The 19,675-nt window shown below is 36.2% G+C and overlaps 1 protein-coding gene across 1 annotated transcript in view; it reads right to left on the bottom strand.

The window, feature by feature from the left end:
• CPS1 (carbamoyl-phosphate synthase 1) overlaps window positions 1-19,675 on the bottom strand; it is a 125,380-nt gene that overhangs the window by 52,305 nt on the left and 53,400 nt on the right. Inside the window, exons 18-21 of the mRNA XM_059168149.1 lie at window positions 19,287-19,497; window positions 17,756-17,954; window positions 14,166-14,342; window positions 10,734-10,852 (exon numbers count right to left, since the gene is read on the bottom strand). Coding sequence (XP_059024132.1) covers window positions 10,734-10,852; window positions 14,166-14,342; window positions 17,756-17,954; window positions 19,287-19,497 — 706 coding nt within the window. The remainder of the gene's footprint in view (window positions 1-10,733; window positions 10,853-14,165; window positions 14,343-17,755; window positions 17,955-19,286; window positions 19,498-19,675) is intronic.

Genomic DNA, 19,675 nt, shown 5'->3' on the forward strand with positions numbered 1-19,675 from the left:
TTTTGACCAAATGTTTTAGTTCTTGAGTGAGCAAAAGTAAGCCCGTTCTAGAAAGGGAGAGATAAAATGGAAAGTCATTTCTGGGAAGATGTGGAAAAATGCCAGTTTGAAATTCCTGATAACCTATCACATTAGATCGGTTAATTTGAGGATTATTACCTACATGGAAATCAAAAATCTTTATCACTGAGTGTTTTTCAGAAGAAGACATAAAAATAAATATTAACACCCTGGACAGCAAAAATTCTCATTTACTTCATGCTAATGACTATATACTCAAGAGCAAATTGAGTAGCTCTCCCTTCAAGCCGCCTAGAGCAAAGGATGGTCAATTATACCGGTCCATCAGCTACAGAGTAGGTTAGGTTGGGGAGGGCTAGGTAGGGTAGGTAGGGTTAGGTAGGGGAGGGTTTGAGTCAGTATGTGTAATACCACCACGGCCATGTTCACACTGAGGTGATGGCCGTTACTTTATCATCATTATGTGTCATTGACAAAGAGTGTCTAACAGCCTATTTCAACCCTAAGTAAATACCTCTGGCCAAATCTAGAGTCAGGCTCCAACTCTACTGAGAGAACAAACCTATCAGTCAGACAAAATGATAAATCTGTGAAGTGTTTGGCACAATGCCAAGCAGGTAAATAAGTGCTTCACAAATGCAGATACCAGGGCCTGAAGGAGAAGGGGAAGAGCGCAGGCGCGAGGGAGGAGAAAGCGGGAGAGAAGGAGGGAGAGAAGCAGGAGGAGCGATTCATCAGAACAAAACTGGAACGTCATTTAAATGTGGCCCCATTGTCTCAGCATTTCTCAGACTTCTCCTCTCCTCTGCAACATTCCCGTAGCTCTCCCCTGACATGAGGGCCAACATACTCAGCTCTCCTTGCAAATCACAACTGATCTTCTGGACCCAAGCATTTTCTACACCGCGGGGAGGCATGGCCACTACCTTACACTCCGTAGGACAGAAATCATGCATTTTACCTCCAAGGCTGGACTCCGGGGCTCTAGGCCACCTAAAAGACACTTCAGGTATGAATGAGCAGGTGAAAAAATTCTGGGGGTCAGTGAGTGATTATCTAGCCTCTAACTACAGCTGAGGCAGACGATTTAATGTAAATGTATTCTCCATTGTACACTTCAAGAAATTTTTTACTGACCTGCATTAGCGTGGAGGATAAGGTGTTCTCATCTTATTTAAAGAAAAAATATATGTGTATGTATGAATGCCTGTATACAGACAGTCTTCTATTTGAAATATGGCGAAATGTGAAAGGAAAACCCTTACCCCAGCTCTCCACACCCTTCAAAATTCTGTTTACATCTTTTTTTTTCTCATTACACTCTAACTTCTTTTTTTTTAATTTTATTTTTCTACTATATTTTTTCCAATTTATTTATTTTCAGAAAAACAGTATTCATTATTTTTTCACCACACCCAGTGCTACATCTTTTAAAGGTGACTCACCAGGGCTTTCTCCCTGCCAGGCCTCTGTGTTTCCCCCACAAGAGTCCCAGAGAAGGGCACATCCCTTACAATGCTTCTGCTCTAAGTGGGGTCAACAATTCAAGCAGGAAAACACACAACTCACAACTTGACAGCTAAGGAGGAACTGATCTCCAGCTGTCTGATTTAAAAGTCATATCTCTAAAAAGAAGCTCTGAAAAGGGTTAGTGACTAGAACCGCAGGCAGAAGCCCAGGGCTAGATTCCTTACTTTCCTCTGACTGCTGTGACAGAAAGAATGACACACACCTCAATTTGACTCAGTTTCACCATCCACGAAAATAGAATAGTGATATTTCCCACTCGAACCATAACAGAAATGCACCTTAAGGTCAAAAGAGAAATATAGATCTCTTACAAATAATATATCTTTTTTGCCCTAACCTTCTCCACTGGTTAATTAAATTAGAACCTTCACTACACTTGTAAATATTAGTGAACGTTTCTCACAACTTTTAAGAAAATTTGCAATTTTGAAAACCTGGATAGTTTTTTGTTTTTAATCCAAAAATATAAAAATTTTGGCCTGTTGTCAACAGGCAATATAGATTTGATAATGCATATGTAGGTATTATAATGCTTCCAATAGATATGTCTCCATTTGATAATTTAAAACAATTAGATAAACCCCCTTTTATTAGAAAGCAGTTTATTCAAAGTCTTCCTACCTAATCAGTAATACATAGTCACTTAAAAAAATGAAAATGTGGAGATGCTGATTTACAATGTCTTCCAACACAGTGAATTTGTATCTTGGACTATATATTTTTCAGGTAATCATTCTGTGGGTCTCTTGAAACAACCAGGAACTATAAATGCATTTTCTAATTTCTCCTTTTTATCATGACTAAGAAATTCGGATTTTCATTTTCTACCAAGAGTATGTATTCATTTATTTAATGGGCATATTATCACACAAATATATTTGAGTTTTTGCTTGATGGAAGACACTGTCTGCCAATGCCCAAGAAAATATATGATCAATAAAGAACTGGAAGCCATTTGTATCTGTTTCAGAGCTGATGCTATGCCTTAGTATAGTGAACTTTTTTCTGTGTTCACTCAAATCAGCAAAAGCTCTTAAGAAAAGCTTATAATAAAAGTCTATTAAGACATGATATTTGCAATTTGCCTTAATGGAATTTACAATTTAAGTGGAGGATGGTACCCACATGCATCAAATAATTAGGGAACACTGAAATGAAACTATGTGCTTCCAACTACTACCTACATTGAACAAATCGGTAAATAATACCCACTTTAATTTCTGTTCATAGACAATTTCTTTACACTAAGATTCTCACTTTTATGAAACATAGTAGAAACATAACAAAATAAGAGCAAACATGATTTGTTGCTTCCTAAGTAAAATTCATCCCTTTACCCACTTCCTCTCTTTTCTTGCATATTTGGTTCTTAGAATCTAGTTCTTTCTCTTTCCTCCAGATCCTCAAATTTGGAAGACTTGCTCAATTCCCTCGCTCTCTACTCTCCCTAAACCACACAATATTGTTGAAAGTGTCTTCTGATTTTGTTTATTCTGTTTTAAAGTTTCTCTTTTCTTGGCTCCCCTGGCTTTGGGATATATTGAAGGATTTATTTGGGGGGGTATATTGAAGGGATATATGGTGTCCTTGGATTCCTCAAGTCCTGAACTTAAATCCTGGTTCCAAGGGACACTACCTCTGAAATCTCAAAAAGTTTACTTAAACATCTGAGCCATTGTTTCATTTATAAAATATGAGGTAGGCAGGCACACCTTCTAGGAACTCTTAAATGAACACTTTATGTGAGGTAACATATGCAGAGGTCTTAGAGCTTAACCTCCATTTAATTTTCCTGGATTTGTGTTCCTGCCTCTAGTTGGTCTGTTAAAAGTGTCTGTCTTCTGTATAGCCATGTGTATATATTTAACCTTCAAATATAGATTATAAACCCAATGAAGACAGGTTAATGACTAACAATTATCCATCGACAGATGGCACTGGACCTAGTAGCAAGCTTTGCACATAGTAGGTACCTAATAAATACTAATGACTGAGTAGATGAACAAATACCATATGGTCCAATAAGAGCTCTTAATAAAGAGAAATCCCATCTAGTAAATGCCATCTACATAACTCATCATGCTGAGATCAGAGATAATGACATAAAGATAATCTATTAATTCTTGACTATTAATAGGTACATGCAAATTATGAGTATATGTTATTTTAAATCAACTTGAGATTTTTTGTACTATCAATATTTAAGAATCGATACACACAAAATACATATCTGTTTTTTGAACTATCTAAATATCACTCTGAAACATTTTGAGTAAAACATTTATTTTGCCCATGCCAGAATCAAGTTCTCTCTCACACTTTCAAAATACACATTTGTAAATGCTATTTAAATAGTGAATTTAATGAAGACTCTCAGAACATTAAATATTTGATGTAAACTTTTACATTCTATCTGATTCAATAAATTGTTAGTTAAAAAAATTAATGGAGGGCCATCAAATCTATGACATCACCTAAAATATCTTATCACATGGAACATAAAAACAAATTAAAAATAAAATCTATTTTTGGCATTAGTTCACAGGGGCATAGAAATTCCCACAGTAATACTCCTCTTTCAAATAGAAAAAATATAACTTTCTCATGTAAGCTCCAATTTTTAGTATTCTTGATGTGGTTTATTAGATAAGTGGTTTAGGGTATAAAGACAAACCACAGAATGGTAATATGTTGTAATTGATAAAATTGTTTTCCTTTAGAGTTAATTATTTCACACATAATATGTTATATATTCATCTTAGTTGCATGGCTTCCCAGTAAAATAAGAATGGAGTTTGCTTTTTTGTGTGTTGTTGTATTTTGTTTTGTTTCTAACTAGAGAGAAACTGAGACTCAGAAATCTAGTGTGACTCGGTGGTGAGGTCAGAGGACATCACTCATTTTCTGCAAATCAAGACAATGGGTTCCGCTAAAGTGCCCAATCATCGCCATTCCCACATTCATCTATACTTAGTATATATATGAATGTTCAGACTAGAGTGGGGAAAACAACCAATGGTATCACAAACATATATCCAGAATAAAGTATCATCAAAATTATTACATGCAATTATATTTTATATATAAGGATATATATATATATATATATATATATATTTCCCTAAATTATTTCTTTATTTAATACCCTTTAAGACTAAAATTTTTCATTATTAGGGTTTTTTTCTAACAGAAAGTACAAATTATCATGAGAAAACAAAGTGCTGACATTTTTCTGTCTTATATTTAAGTTTTAACAACTTTTAGGTGACACTTTTCTCCAAGAAAACTTTAATCAAATTTAAGCACAAAAGGTTCTTCTCTGGTTTTGCCATGCCTCATGAGCAAGTTAAATAAAAAGCCAATAGAAACGAACATGTGTAGGAGAGGACATTCAAACGGAGTGTTCCAGCTAAGGTGACACCTGCATTATTACATCTGCCAGAAGTTTGTGGCTGCAGGGAAATGGCCAACTTTACTGAGCTCAATTTAGCACTTGAATGCCCAAGTGGAACTCACCAGGTTTGCCCTAGATTGTTTTCCTAAGCAGTAGGCACACCTATGATTTTTCAGCACCCACCAGTGGACACAGTTTATCACACTGAACACAGTGATGTTCAGATGACAATGGGGCCCTTCAAAAGTGTACTTGACTCTTTCTGACTGCATTGACTATAGCAATAAGTGGAGGTGAAGGAGGAAAAGCAGATTATCAGAATTAAAACAGTAAAAAAAATGAAGGCTATAGAATATTGGACAAAAGCAATTACTGGATAATTTGTACATTAATCCACAGTAAATTGAATTTATATGAACAATTAATAGAGAAATAGATCCAAATCTAAGCCCCCTATACTTACATAGTGGAAACTGTACAATGGTCATATCCCTTCTTTTTAAACCTCTAAATTGGACAACAGATTCATTTTGATATGTCAATCAGAAAGAGCCAAAGCACCCAAAACTCAAAATAAGGAAATAAAAAAATTAAAAAGACACAAGCAGAAGATAAGCAGATACTCAAACCTGGTAATTAGCACCTCATGGTATTTTTTTTCTTGCCTGTTCATGCTGGGTTTTTTTTTTAAGTATCATTATGATCTTTCAACCTAAAATTGCTAATCCAACTTGATATTATAAATTAAAATGCTTGGAGTGTAATGTCCTGAAATAGTCCCTGCTCATAAACAAGCTTTATTACAGTTGACTTCCTTCCTTCCTTGTAGCAGAAGGGGTTCAACTGAGAGATTCTTGTACCTGTGCTTGTCTATTAATTACTAACCTAGTTGAAAACTTTATCATATGTGCTAGTTCGATGGTGATGGGACCGTCATGCTCTATTGACTACTGTTACTATACTGAAAGTGTCTATTATATGTAAACTTATTTCCCTCTGTTTAATTCATCTTGCCACACTCCTCAACATACATGTACAAATATATGTGTGAATACATATACATATTCACATATATATGTGTGTATGTGTATACATATACACACATTTACATATAGCACAGGAGTGAAATTTCAAACATCCTGAGCTCTGGAGTCCTGCTCAGGTTTGATCTCACACCTGTCATTTATTAGTATGTGATAGCAAGGAAGTTGCTAAGTATCTCAGTGCCTCAGCTTACAACTATAAAATCAGGATAATTACTGATCTCCTTAGGTTGTGGTAAAAATTAAATGAACAGTGACTGATATGTAGTCAATAAAGTTTCTGATTATTGTCTTACACTTGGAAGGCACTCAGAATTGTTTGATTGAATCAAAATCTGGTTTTCTCTATTAAAAGATATAATTTTAAATCCGTTCTTTTGTTACTTTAAGGAATCAGTTATATCAGGAGGACCTAGCTGATGAAGACATCTGACATTTGATTTATTTGATTTATGGTACTTGTACTTTTGCCCTTCAGGTCAGGTTTATTTGCATGACCTGAATTGAATCTATCTATATGCTAATGGAGGAAAGGATTACAGGTGAGGTTTTTGTACTTTTTAATAGATCAAAATAAGTATTTTTTTTCTTGTAATGAGTATTTATGAAAATGCTATATGGGAGTAGCATTATGTGTGAAAGAGTGTGGGGAAAATAGACATATTAAATGTGGATAGCTCAGTTGTGAAAGCCAATGGATAGAGCTTATGCAAACGTCGCAGCGCCACTAAAAACTCTGACTGAACTTTTCTTAAACTCCCTGCAAAGTGATCCAGTAACATGAAGTTAACAGGTTAAACACCTAAATCCCAGTGCATATGCATTACAGACATTGGAATCCTGTATGATACAACTCACATCACATTGAGTAAAGAGAAACTTTTCAAAACCTAAAGAAATTCATCGTAAAATATGTTATCACTCTAAGTCGATTAATGCTACTACACCAGCTTATAAATTTGGGGAACTTCCTAGAAACATCAACTTTCCTAGCATTCCCCTGGGCAACAATAAACAATTTAAGAGGAAAAGGAGAAAGTTCGTGAACTCAAGTGGGGAAGCTGTCTGAATAATGGCTATCACCTGAGTTGGTAAGAATGGCTATTGCTTTGGAAGTCTCCAGAGGGCTGCCCTTGCTCTGTTCGTGTACTGGAGATGGCAAACCGAGTTCTGATGGGAGCAAGCACTTGCAGCCTGGACACTGAATTGATTATTCTAACACTGGTCTAAGGTCTCATCGCCCCGGAACTCGGCTGGGATTTCATATATTATCCTCAGCATAACACACGTTCATCTCCACCATTCAAGGAAAGGAATTTCTATAATTTTCACCTTCTCACGGACATGGAAAACTCAGTTACTCCCATAATGCCAACCTCATTACAAACATTGTTTTGTTTTCCCCATTCCAGCCTATGGACACTCACATATACTAAATACATGGGTATATTCCATTTAGGAGTCAAATTCTGAACTTCATCTCAGATGACTGTATATAAATACAAATCATAGACTGGCCATCAATCTGAATGATGTTCTCATCCTCTGCTAGTAAAGATGTTTATTGGATTTTAGAAGAATTTTAGCACGATTAACAACTGTAAAATAGAAATTTTTGTTCATTAGCATAATGGAGTGTTATTGATCTTCTGATAAGAATAGCATTTGTATTACTTGCTATCACAGCTTCTTTTAAAAAAATACATCTGGTATTAAAACAAGTGACAGTGCATCATCACGAAAGTTAAGAAATAGCCTATTGTAAAATGCATAAGCAAATGCAAATTGAGTGACTCTAAAAAATAGTCTTTAAATGTATCTGCCCGAAATCACAAAATACTCTTCATTATAATATGTAGCTTTTTCATTTTCAGAGGGAAATGAGGGAAAACCTTCTTAGGCATTCACGGTGTGCCAAGGGTCCTTTACATTTATATTGTTTAAGTTTCACAGTAAAACGATCAAGCAGACGTTAGCAGAAAGCATGTGAGGCCAGAGAAAGGAGGGGGCGGTCACGTGCAGTTCCACAGTGGGGAAAACTTCACACGGATCCATCGGACTAGCTCCAAAGCCTGTACTCTTTCCAACACACAAGAAAGGAACCAAGTGAAACTTAACCCACATCTGGCGTTCTATACTTTGTCCCTTCTTAAAGTTTCCCCTTTTCTCCCAGCTGAGATTCCCCAGTGCCTGTTTTCCAGAGGACCTATCAGAAAAGTGCAAAGGGACCTCAGCACACTGGCTGCAGAGAGATGCCAAGGAGAGAGAATTTGGCGGCCATGTCAAATCACACCAAATAGTTACCTCCTGGGTCTACAAGGAAAATCTGCCTTTCCAATGCTGGAACAGTTGAGATTTTGAAATAAAGTGAACCACAGATAAATGTAAATGAAAAAGAACTGATCTTCATAAACTTTTTGCAAACTGGCAATGCGTAATTCAGCTATCTAATGTCAATTGCTAATAGAGTTATTATTACTGTTGGAGTAGTATCTGCCTTGATGACTATGCCTTCTTGGATATATGCAGAGGCTGAGAAAAAGCAGAAGACACCATAATCTAGGGTAATGGTGAAGATAACCAAAATAGGACAACAAAACTCAAGTCCTACACCCTTACACTCCATCAGCTACAATATCCATTCAATTTCGGACCTCTGTGTACCACACAATGACTGAGACAGGTAGCTTCAGTGGACACCTATTCTTTTTTTTCTCTTTCTTTCTTTAACTTATCTAACACTTCTAAATAACAATCATTTTCAAATTGCTGTGTGCATCTAGGATACTCCAAAAACAACCAAAAAATAAAATAAAATAAAAAAACAAAAAAACAAGAAGAAGTAAACAGTAAAGTGTCATTCAGAAAATAGTGAGTTCAAGGTTTAGGTTTACCAACACCATGGATCACCTGTGGAGTCCTTAAGACAAAAGATGACTTTGAATATAATGTTTTAGACCATTCTAAATTATTAAAAGCTTTATATAAACATTTTTAATGTTGATCAATACGGACAATAGAAAATATGTCTATTTACAAATGTGCTTATGCCAGAAAATGAAACCTAAAAACATTAAATTGTCAGCAAATAAATGTAAAAGAATGTGGAAGTCAAAAAGATAAGTGATCTGTAACAATAAGTGGGTCTAATCCTCCAAGGACATTTTTCACTCTCAATATACACTTATTTCCGCTTAGTTAGAATTTCAACCTGCTTTCTGGTTGCAAAAAAAACTATTCAATTAAAACATAGAATGGGTCCAAAAATCAGAATGTATATCAAGTGAAAATTTAAATCACAACAATAGCTGCTATTTTTCACCCCAGGTCTCTCCCACTGCTACAACCGTCACACTGTAAGTTTCTAGCACCCTCCTGTGGTTTAATTGGGGTGGTTTCCTAGGCATTTGAAATCAGTTGTCTGAAACTGGAAGCCGTAGAACAGACTATAATTCAACATGGAAGTTCTGCTGGCCTCGTTAACCAAAGAAAGGAAACCTCAAGTCAGCAAAATTCTAAGATGAATGTATAGGCTCAATTGTTAACGTATTTGCTGTCTAGTGTTCATTTTATGTGATCACTAGGAAGGATGACTTATAAGCAACCACAGCTAGTTTCATTTTTGGCAGATTGGAATCCCCCATTTTCAAAACCAAGCATTTGTTGTGGGCAACTATTCAATAGATGAAAAGGAACCTCGTTTTGCTCAAAAAGAAAAGTAAGTGTTATTACTGCCCAGTTCGTGTGCATCTTGATTAGATAAACACAGTGACTCAATCATATGCCACAGATGAAGGCTTTGAGAACTTTCCACTGTCTTCAACATTTTAAGTGATTAATATTTTTACATTTACTCTAATCATTTGAGAATAACTTACCCCCCCCCCAAAAAAAACCATTTCCTTCTCTCTAAACATATGCCTAGGCTTGTAATTGAGACCTTTTCCTAATAATTATGTATTTCCAAGCCTTCTTAAAGGCAGGAAGCTAAAGAGGATTATACTTTCTCTCTCTCCTGGATTGGTAAATGTTCCTCTTATCAAAGATCCATGATTAAAACCTATCTGTGATTTCATAAGCCTGAGGTGTCCCAACAAACGGTCTTCTCATGAAAAATAAAGAAGTAGATTTTAAAGCACTGATGTTATCAGAATATTCCGAACATGAAATGAAATTTTAAAAATAATTGGCCATGAAGGAGATAAAAATGTAAATTAGTGAGAGGTAAAGAATCTATTAACAGAACTTGAATGTGGCTTATTTGTATGCTGAACTAGAAGTCCCAATGTTAAAAATACCAGTAGAATGCAAGAGGAATACATTTGCTCATCAATAGACAGCAATATGTAGGTTGATATTAAGAGAAAAACCAACTTCAGAACTTAGAAATATTATAGAAAATAAGAATATTATTCATTTATTACTGATTAATAACATTTTGATCTAGGTAATTTTTGGTAAGTTAAATAGCACATGAATTCATAGATTTTATAACTTCAAAATACTTAATAAAAATACCACAATGTTTGAGGGCAATGGTAGGGGTACAAGACTGTTAAAAAGACACCTTTCAAAAGGTAAACATTTAAAACTGCTATTTCTTGATGGCTACTGCTTACCAACCTTGGCACTACGAACTTCACTGAAGAATTTTGAATGGAAGAATTTTGGCTGAACGCTTGAGGGTAAGAGGAAGACAAAAGCTGCACAGAAGCTATCTGGAGCGACTCAGAACACTGCCTTACCTGTTGAGCCCTTTCAGTGTCTGTTCCATGTTTAAAATGTCACGCATCTTATACAAAAACAACTTGTCAATGGATGTGAGCTTCATAATCTCCTCAAGGGACATGTTGTCTTCCAAGGCCTGCCAAAAGGAGAAGAGATGCTTTCTTTGGCAAACATTTTATAAATGTCTTATTTGGTTGAAAACATATAGCAACCATTCCTCTCCATGTTATTGGGAGAGCTTGAGGCTATAGACTGAGAATGGAACCGATATTCTACCATTGATGTTCCTCCAATAAACCTACCAACGCTGCCAACTATATCCGCTAATGGCGCGCCGAGGAGGTGTTTTGAGTTAATCAGAGCAGTCTGTGCTCCAAAAAATCCCCCTGACAGCCTCTGCTTCCCTGCTTTTTATATAACCATGTTGCTAATTATATCCTAAATTTGGTACATCTCTTTGGAATTAAAGAGAATCTCTTGAAACTATAGTTAAGTCAAGTTGGTAGGAAAATCTAGAATCAATACAATGATCATTTAACTTGTATTTTGGAAAATTACCCTTTGGCAAATACCATAGTTTTATTACCTCATTCCACGCTCACACAGACCAGTCAGTGAAAATTTATGGATCAAATCTGGCTTACTGTTATTTCTTTAGAATATTTCCTCAGAGAGGACTTCAAACAAAAAATTATTTTGAATCAGTTACTATGACTTTTGTGCTAAGACAGGCATTTTACAAAATCCTAATATATTCCAAAACAGTGTAGCAATAACTTCTGTTCTGATAGGCAGCTCAGCTTTTTCCACAAGCTTACTTTAGCAATTTCTCAGAAGTAAAATTACAACGATGGGTCATTAAGCTGAGTAGAAAAGGCAATGGAAAGAAGAGATAAATGCTCAAAACCCAAACCCTGATATTCAAAAGGTATCCACTCTTCCTCTTTACTATTTTTAGATGTATGTTTATACTCAATGAAAATTAATAATCAGATAATACTCCAAAACCACATATTCTAGAAATGGCACACTCTATTTTAAAATCCCATTAAGAAATTTATGTAACTAGTAATTCTGCTGTTATATTTCAACTCGAGGAGCTTAATTTTCTTTAAACTTGCACTGATTTCTAGCACCAGAGAGACAATGATCATAAGTGTTGAGAGACAGCTCAGCTCATAATTCTGTCAACTAGCGTAAGACGACACCTAATGGGAATACTCAAAGTCTTGCTCATTCTATAATTCTATTCATGTTTTTTGTTGTTGTTTAATTCTCCCTGTATATTGCCAGTATTCTGTCTCATTTTCCAAGTGATTAAAGGTGCAATTAGCTGTTGGCCATCAACACTATGAGGGGGATAGAATCTTAAGGCAGTGACACTTTTGACAGAGCAGAGGAAGTTTTCACATGATCACACACTCTCAAGACCTCACGGTTGTCAGAGGGCCTAGAATCTTGGATTCATTTCACCACGAGGAAGGACAACTACAGTCACACCCCCGGAGTCTAACTGAAAGCCAGGTCCTCCCCGTCTTACGAACTCGTCTTCAAGCACCCCAGCTTTGCCACGTCACACAGCTACAATGAAGTTCATAATGATCCCGAACAAGTTTGAGGTTCCTTTAATGTTTCCCAAATCAAAAATAATGCCCTGTATTCTCCCCAGATCAAAAGAGGTGATGATCCAGTCATCCTGAAATAAGACTGCAGCAAAAATCAGGCCTCAGAGCAACTTGCCCTTTTGTAAGGACCATGAAAGCGAGGGAAGATTTACTGCCGCCTTTCATTCATTTTCCCCTTCAGCCCTCCACCGTCCTCACTCTTTTTGTCAAAATCACCAAGTTCCTGGTTGCTGGGGCAATGAACAGTAATGATGACCTCTAACAAACAGAAATCAGTTCCTTCTGCCTTCTGCCGGCACGCTGGCAGACAGTAATTTATACCTCAGACCCTGCACTTCTTGCTTCTACGGAGGGTGCTCTGTGCGAGAAAGGACCTCCACACATTTCCCCTGAAATCTCATCCTTTATAAGTCTGTTAGAAAAGAATGAGAGATTTGCTTGAGCTTTTACAGCCTTGCCGGGAACTTGGAAATACTTCCCTTTTTCATCCCCCTCAAAATGGCAGAAATACGATTACTAGACTTAAGGAAAAAAATCCATTTACTGCCCCTTGTCTGGAAAGAAAAAAATCATATGAATATGAATCTGGTGGAATGCTTTTTTTTTTTTTTTTTAAGGCAGTGACACTCCCCTCTCAGCAGGACTCGGTATATGGACCTGGAAGTTGCAGTGAGTTCAAAACCATTCACAGCATTTTGCTGTTGCTACAAAGGCAAATTACAAAGACAGATTTCCTCTTTAAAGACAAAATTCCTATTTTCATCAACTCGTCGCACACGCACACACGCATGTATAAAATGGTCAGCGGGGCTTTGTAGCTCCAGGGTGGTTTGATACTGTTGGAGGATTAATGCCTAAGCTTCCTTAAATGTCAAAAAGCCATTCAGGGATTTCTGACCAGACAGGTCCCAGCTGCCCAAGTCACCTTTTATAAAATCAGATGAGCTGAAACTTCAAAACCCTACGCATAGTAAACATGAAGGGAGATTAATATGGCATTTAATTTGCATAAAAGGGAACTAGGGGGTGGAAGTGAGAACTGTAGGGCTTTTTTGTTCTAAAAATAAGACCGATAAAATAATTACACAAAAAAGCCTAGAATCACTGAAGATCTTTATAGTCATTGTTTTCTAAAAACAGAAAATGATGCAAATAAAGATTATTCTAAAGTCTGAGGTAGCATGTACTAAATGATACTGTTTTATGCATCTTCCTTTCTAAAATACAATTTTATACATTTTCAAGGAACAAGTAATCCAAGGGATAAGAAATGGCAGATCAATACAATCAGACCTACTTAAGAGTATTGATAAGATATATTCTAAAAGGAAGGAACATTTTATCTATGTGTTCTTCAGGCCAGGTTCAAACCAAATTTTTAAAGGAGGGGGTAATATTTCATTAATTATAGAATAATCTGAAAAAAGCCACAGAAGTCTTCAGTATAATGCTAGTGAAGAAAATTATATTTTTCCACCAAATCCCTGAATTCAGAACCATTTTATGTTTCAGTTTTACTTTAAAGTCCTGGTTGTCGGGGTGCCTGGGTGGCTCAGCTGGTTAAGCGTCTGCCTTCAGCTCAGGTCACGATCCAGGAGTCCTGGGACCGAGCCCCACATCACATTCCCCCGCTGCTCTGCGGGGGGGCCTGCTTCTCCCTCTCTTCCCCGCTCATGCTCTGTCTTGCTGTCTCTGTCTCTGTCTCTGTCTCTCTCAAATAAATAAAATCCTTTAAAAAAAATAAAAATAAAAATAAAAAAATGAAGTCCAGGTTAGCTATATTCTGAAGGAAACAGTCGCTCTGGGCCCCTTATCACATATTACCTTAGCGATGGCATAGATACGGGTGCTGGATGGTTCCGCAAGCTCTCTTCTGAGATCTAGGTTGGCTGGCCATTCTTTGTTCATTGGGAGACGGGAAGTGAAGCCATCTATAGATGGGTGGCACATTCTTAAGGCTTTCTGGAAACTTTCCTCAAAGGTGCGACCAATAGCCATGACCTGTAATGCACATTTAAGAACATGTATTTTTAAAAAGAGCTTATATATTTTGAATCTGAAACAGAAGTAGAAATAGATGTTCTTCAGAAAAGATGTAGGAACAAAACATATAAGATTATTACTGAAATTTAGGTGTTATTATTGTTACTTTTCTTTCTCTCTCCTTTTCTCCATGGTTTTGATAGAATGGGTCTTTAACAATCTTAGGTCAGTCGTCTGCCACACCAGGAATTTAGCTTTATTTGCTGGGACTGTTGAGGAAGTTGCCTGCACCTGCTCTGAATCATAATATTAAACTAAGGAATACATGGAAAGAGCATATGGACACTTTCTTAATAAAAATCTTGCTTTTATGCAAATGTTCTTTAAAACAGAAAACAAATAAAGAGAAGTCAGACATATATTAACACAAAAACAGAACTATTCCCAGATGGGTTATCAGTCACAATCCAAGACAGGTTGGCTTTCTTTATAACTAAGCATTAATATTAATAAAACCTTCAGAATTATAATGATTACTGACAGATTCAGATCTTGAATGTAGGCGGAGTCTAAACTCCCCAGGACAAATTCGACGTGTTTTCCCACCATCTTTACAGCTGATTGTACACGAATCAATTAGGAAGACCATGTGGTGATTTCATTTGGACAAGTTACAACTCAGAACTAAACTTAAATTGCCTTCAAGCCTAACCAGTTATTTTCAGTGGCTAAACACTGTCTTTGAATCTTTCCACGGAATAATAGATTGCTATGCATTTTTGGTCTCCAACTTAAAATAATAACAGTGACAATGTTGCCTTCAGTAAACTTCCAAGATTCCTCAAATAGACCCAGGTTCCCATTCGTGTCGGTTTGATAAAACTTCATGTCAACTGTGTGACAAGATATATATTCAAAGATAGCTAAAGCCAAACAGATAACATTTCACTCTGCTGCCAATTTAATTAGAAGTAAGGAAGATTTTCAAGTACCGAGGTAAATAAAATATTAGTCCAATTCAAATAGGCAACTTGCGAGGCATAGGGGTATTTGAAGGGGTACACAACATGGTCCTAATACTTGCTAGCCTAAGCCTGAGAGAGACTGCCAGGAATGAAATATTTTACAGTCCTATCAAATGAGGAAAATATTTCTGGAATATTTAATACAGTTTATAAATATTACATATTTAAAAGTTGGCCATAAAGTAATGGGTTCTATAAGTAACTCGCCATAAATAATTATTTGTAAGTATACTGTACATAATGGTATGTAAAATATGTTCAATGAAAGAAAAATTAACATACCTATATAATAATAAAGGAGTACATAACTGTATTTGCTCAAAGTTTGTGCTTTTTAATATTTTATATTGTTAAAATTCATCTTCATTAAGTGAAAATTTCACCATTTTTCATTGGAATAACTGACATGGCCCTAACTCTATTCTCTGACCCTATTCCTCTCCATTATCAAAGTACCTGTATGTAAATACTGTATCTTAACTTTCACCACAGTTGAATTCATATTACATTTGGTTCTATTTATATATTCTGAACTTACCAACTGCAGATAACACATAATAAATATCTACATCTTATTCTGCATCTTGCATGGAAATGCTTCCTAACTTGAGTTGAATTAAATGTATGATGGGAAATATTCACACAACAAATGTCCCTTAAATGTCCCTTTAATGAAAACATTACAGGAATTATCTCATATTCCTTGGCCTATAAATTTTACTGTAATCAATGTGAAAAAGGGATACTTCCTACAAAATAAACTAAGTAACAGTTGTTTATTTGGCAGAAAAGCTACCAACAAAACTTCATGGCATTTGAGTTTTAATTCTATTGTGCACCATGAAGCATGAGAGGAAAAATAAGATTTAAAGCAGCTAGGAAGGACTACTGGGTTTTTTGGGGTTTTTTTTTTTACACAACTAGTAGGGAATTTTAATTTAAAAGGTTAAATTTTCTTTATCTGTCATTACTTTAAAATCTTGCATTGATATCCTGGAAAGTAAGGAAACCAAAATAATAATAATGGTCCCTTGCATGCATGAATATGATTGAGCAGTAAAATGTCTTTTTTTTTTCTCTTTTCTCCTGCATTGCTGATGGATTTAAGCTGCACTTCCTGTGATTGATGGTGCGTATTTCTGCAATGGCTAGTCTGAGGGTAGGTAATAAGCTGTAACATAGGGCAAATAAAGGCCAATATAGAAAAATAGGTCATAAGTAGTTCTTTGCTCTGTAGTCTAACCAGTTTAGATATCTAGACATAGATGAAGAGCTCCTATGTTGACCATATAAAGACAAAGATGAGATAAAATAAAATAGATGATAGGTCAATACATTGATAGAGATTGAGATTCACGCATCTGCCTGTCAAATAAATAAATAAAATCTTTAAAAAAAAAAAGTTCTACCCATAAACAATGACAACAATACTAATGAAATACATTTACTGAAGATTCATTATGAATCTACCTTAAAAGACATTACTAAAAATTTACATGTATTAATCCTAAACCTTATAAGAACCCCCCAAGATATGTGTTATCATTTTCCAGTTTTCGGATGGAAAACCTGAGGACCCGTGTCTCCCACGAGTGTCTGTAACTGGTAAGTGGCAACACCAAGAGTAAAACCCAAGCTCATTTGGTTCCAAGGCTCATGCTCTCTCCAAGCTGACTAGATGCAAGCAGAAATAAAGCCCTTGGTTGGGGAGGGAAGAGAGTAACTGTCAGAGACTGGGGGTCTCCATTCCTTTCTTTCATCTTATACTGAGGAGCGCTCCATCTTTGAAGATGGATTAATCAAAAGCTAATTTTAATTTCAAATACCATAAAAAGGAAAATTATGAAAAGTCTAAAGCCCCTAAAAGCTTAGACCATTTCAATATAATCAAAGAGGGCTTCATATCCCAATTTTAAACTTTACAGCTAGATGTGACATGGATCTTCTAGTCCAGCCCCTTCTTTTTAGACATGTAGAAAGTGAGGTCTAAGGAGGGCAAAGCCACAGTGTGTGTGGACAGATTAAAATTAAATTCTTAACCTCAGTGCAGTGGACTTTTTGGTATGCCACTTTATATCATGTTATTTTCTAGATTTGATTATAAAACACATTATAGCTCAATTATTTATGAAAATGTGTTTTTCATATGTGTAAATATATTATACACCCACATATATAGCTTCTCCTTTTAATTAGAAGCTTTTAAGATCCATTAAGTGGTCATGTAACAAATGCCTTATGTTAGTAGTCAGAGAGATGTTGAAACACCATGGAGGAAATGAAATTCCCATATATCCTTTAATCAGGAACCCAGTATCTAGGAAACCTGAAGACTTTCAAGGATATTAAATATTTGACAAAATAGCTGAGAATAAGAATAAATAGAGGAGTAAACCAAAGACTCACCTCTCCCACACTTTTCATAGAGCTACCAATTCGGCTAGATGTTCCATGAAAACGATCAAGATCCCAGCGAGGAATCTTAGTAACCATATAATCCAGGCTAGGTTCAAAGCAGGCTGATGTTTTCCCTGATACAACATTCTTGATTTCTGGAAGTGGGATTCCTAGGGCAATCTTTGCAGCAATAAATGCCAGTGGGTAGCTATAAAAGAGGAGATTTTTTTTTTTTTTCTTTCAGCAATGAGCATTAAAAGCAGCCCAAGACATAAATTGGTCTTAGAAATTCTGGTATTATTCCACATCAGTATGTAAAACACATCTGGTTCTCTCTTCTGTATGAAGACTTAATAGCCACTTATAAAATAGTGTGAGTCATGATAAAGTAGAGAGGCACGGATCACAAAAGAATTCACTCTCTATGCCTGACATTCAGGGCAACAGCTGACAACCTTCACCTCTTTAATCCAAAATCAATGACTTCCTTGATAAGGTGCTCACTTTTGTAGAGCCTCGGCTAAGATAAGAATCTGAAAAATATTATTCTGAAAAGATATATAGATGTCTGCACCTAGGAAGACAGGAAGACTTAGCTGGTATTATGGGGTATGCAATGGTCAGAAAATGTAGTCATTGCAAGCTAAGGTCCTTGCTTTGTCTCCAAATTATTTCTGAGCTTGGGACTCCTTACAAAACTAACATTGTAGTAACTTAACTAGATAGTTTTGATAATTATATTTGAGGAAATAATTCAAAGAACTGTAGGATTACATATGATTCTTTAATATATCTCCCCCATCTGACAGATGAGGAAATTGATAGAGACAATAAATGATGTGTCCAAAGTCAATAGGAGAATTGGAAGGAGAACACAGGTCTCCTGACTCTTGCTCAGGGCAACACTGCACTGGCACTCCACGCAGCACTGTGGAGCCATATTAAGCAAAAATGCCATGAAATTTAAATGCCATGTGCTAAGTATATTAATAGAAAAAAGTACTAGTTAATGTTCCCTCCAATTATGCTCACTGGCAGTTTTTAAATGGGTAGCAAATTCATTTATTTGGTTGCAATATTTATCTATAGAAAAACCCTACAGTGTTTGGTCCTGTGGAGTTTGGCTAAAATAAAACAATTTATTGAATGTTTGAATCAAGTAAACTATACTAGTTACCTACCATGTACTAAACACCTGAAGAAACCAGTTGAGGACTAAAATTGAGAATTAATTCTCACTTTTTAACAATATCTGCAAAGTGCAATTAGGAAGCAGATTTTTTGCAGCCTGCTTTGACCACCCAGATTTTGATTAGTTTATGATTAGCCAGCAAACAAAGCCAGCTAGCAATATCATTTGCCTCAATCTGGCAGCAAGCTCATTAATAAGCATGTCCTTAGGGTCCTAAATGATTTGCAGCCAGCATACAGAAACGGGGACTGTAGCTTGTAAATGCAGCTCAGTCTTCCACTGGCTGTCAGTTTTCCAAAACTATCTGTGAAGAATCTGCAAACACATGGTCAATCATTCTGATCTTACCCAGTGGCCTTTGAGGCCAGGGCAGAGCTTCGGGACAATCTGGCATTCACTTCAATGATGCAGTATTCCATTGAGGTAGGATGCAGGGCAAACTGAATGTTGCATTCACCCACAATGCCCAGGTGGCGAACAACATTGATTGAAGTACGTCGCAACATCTGAAACTCTGCATTGGAGAGGGTCTGGGCAGGGGCCACGACAACTGAATCACCTGTACATCGAGCAACACTTGTTATTTGGTACCATATCTGAATAACTAACTTTAGTGACTTAGAATTTATTTGTGTGATACAAGACACAGATTAGTCTAAAGGACTGTTGGGAAAATTACTGTCTCGATGGGTACATAAAAGGCACAGCAGATACTCTCCCCTCTGATTCTTGTTTTG

This window comes from Mustela lutreola, chromosome 3 (assembly GCF_030435805.1).
Source record: "Mustela lutreola isolate mMusLut2 chromosome 3, mMusLut2.pri, whole genome shotgun sequence".
In the NCBI taxonomy this organism is placed as follows: domain Eukaryota; kingdom Metazoa; phylum Chordata; class Mammalia; order Carnivora; family Mustelidae; genus Mustela; species Mustela lutreola.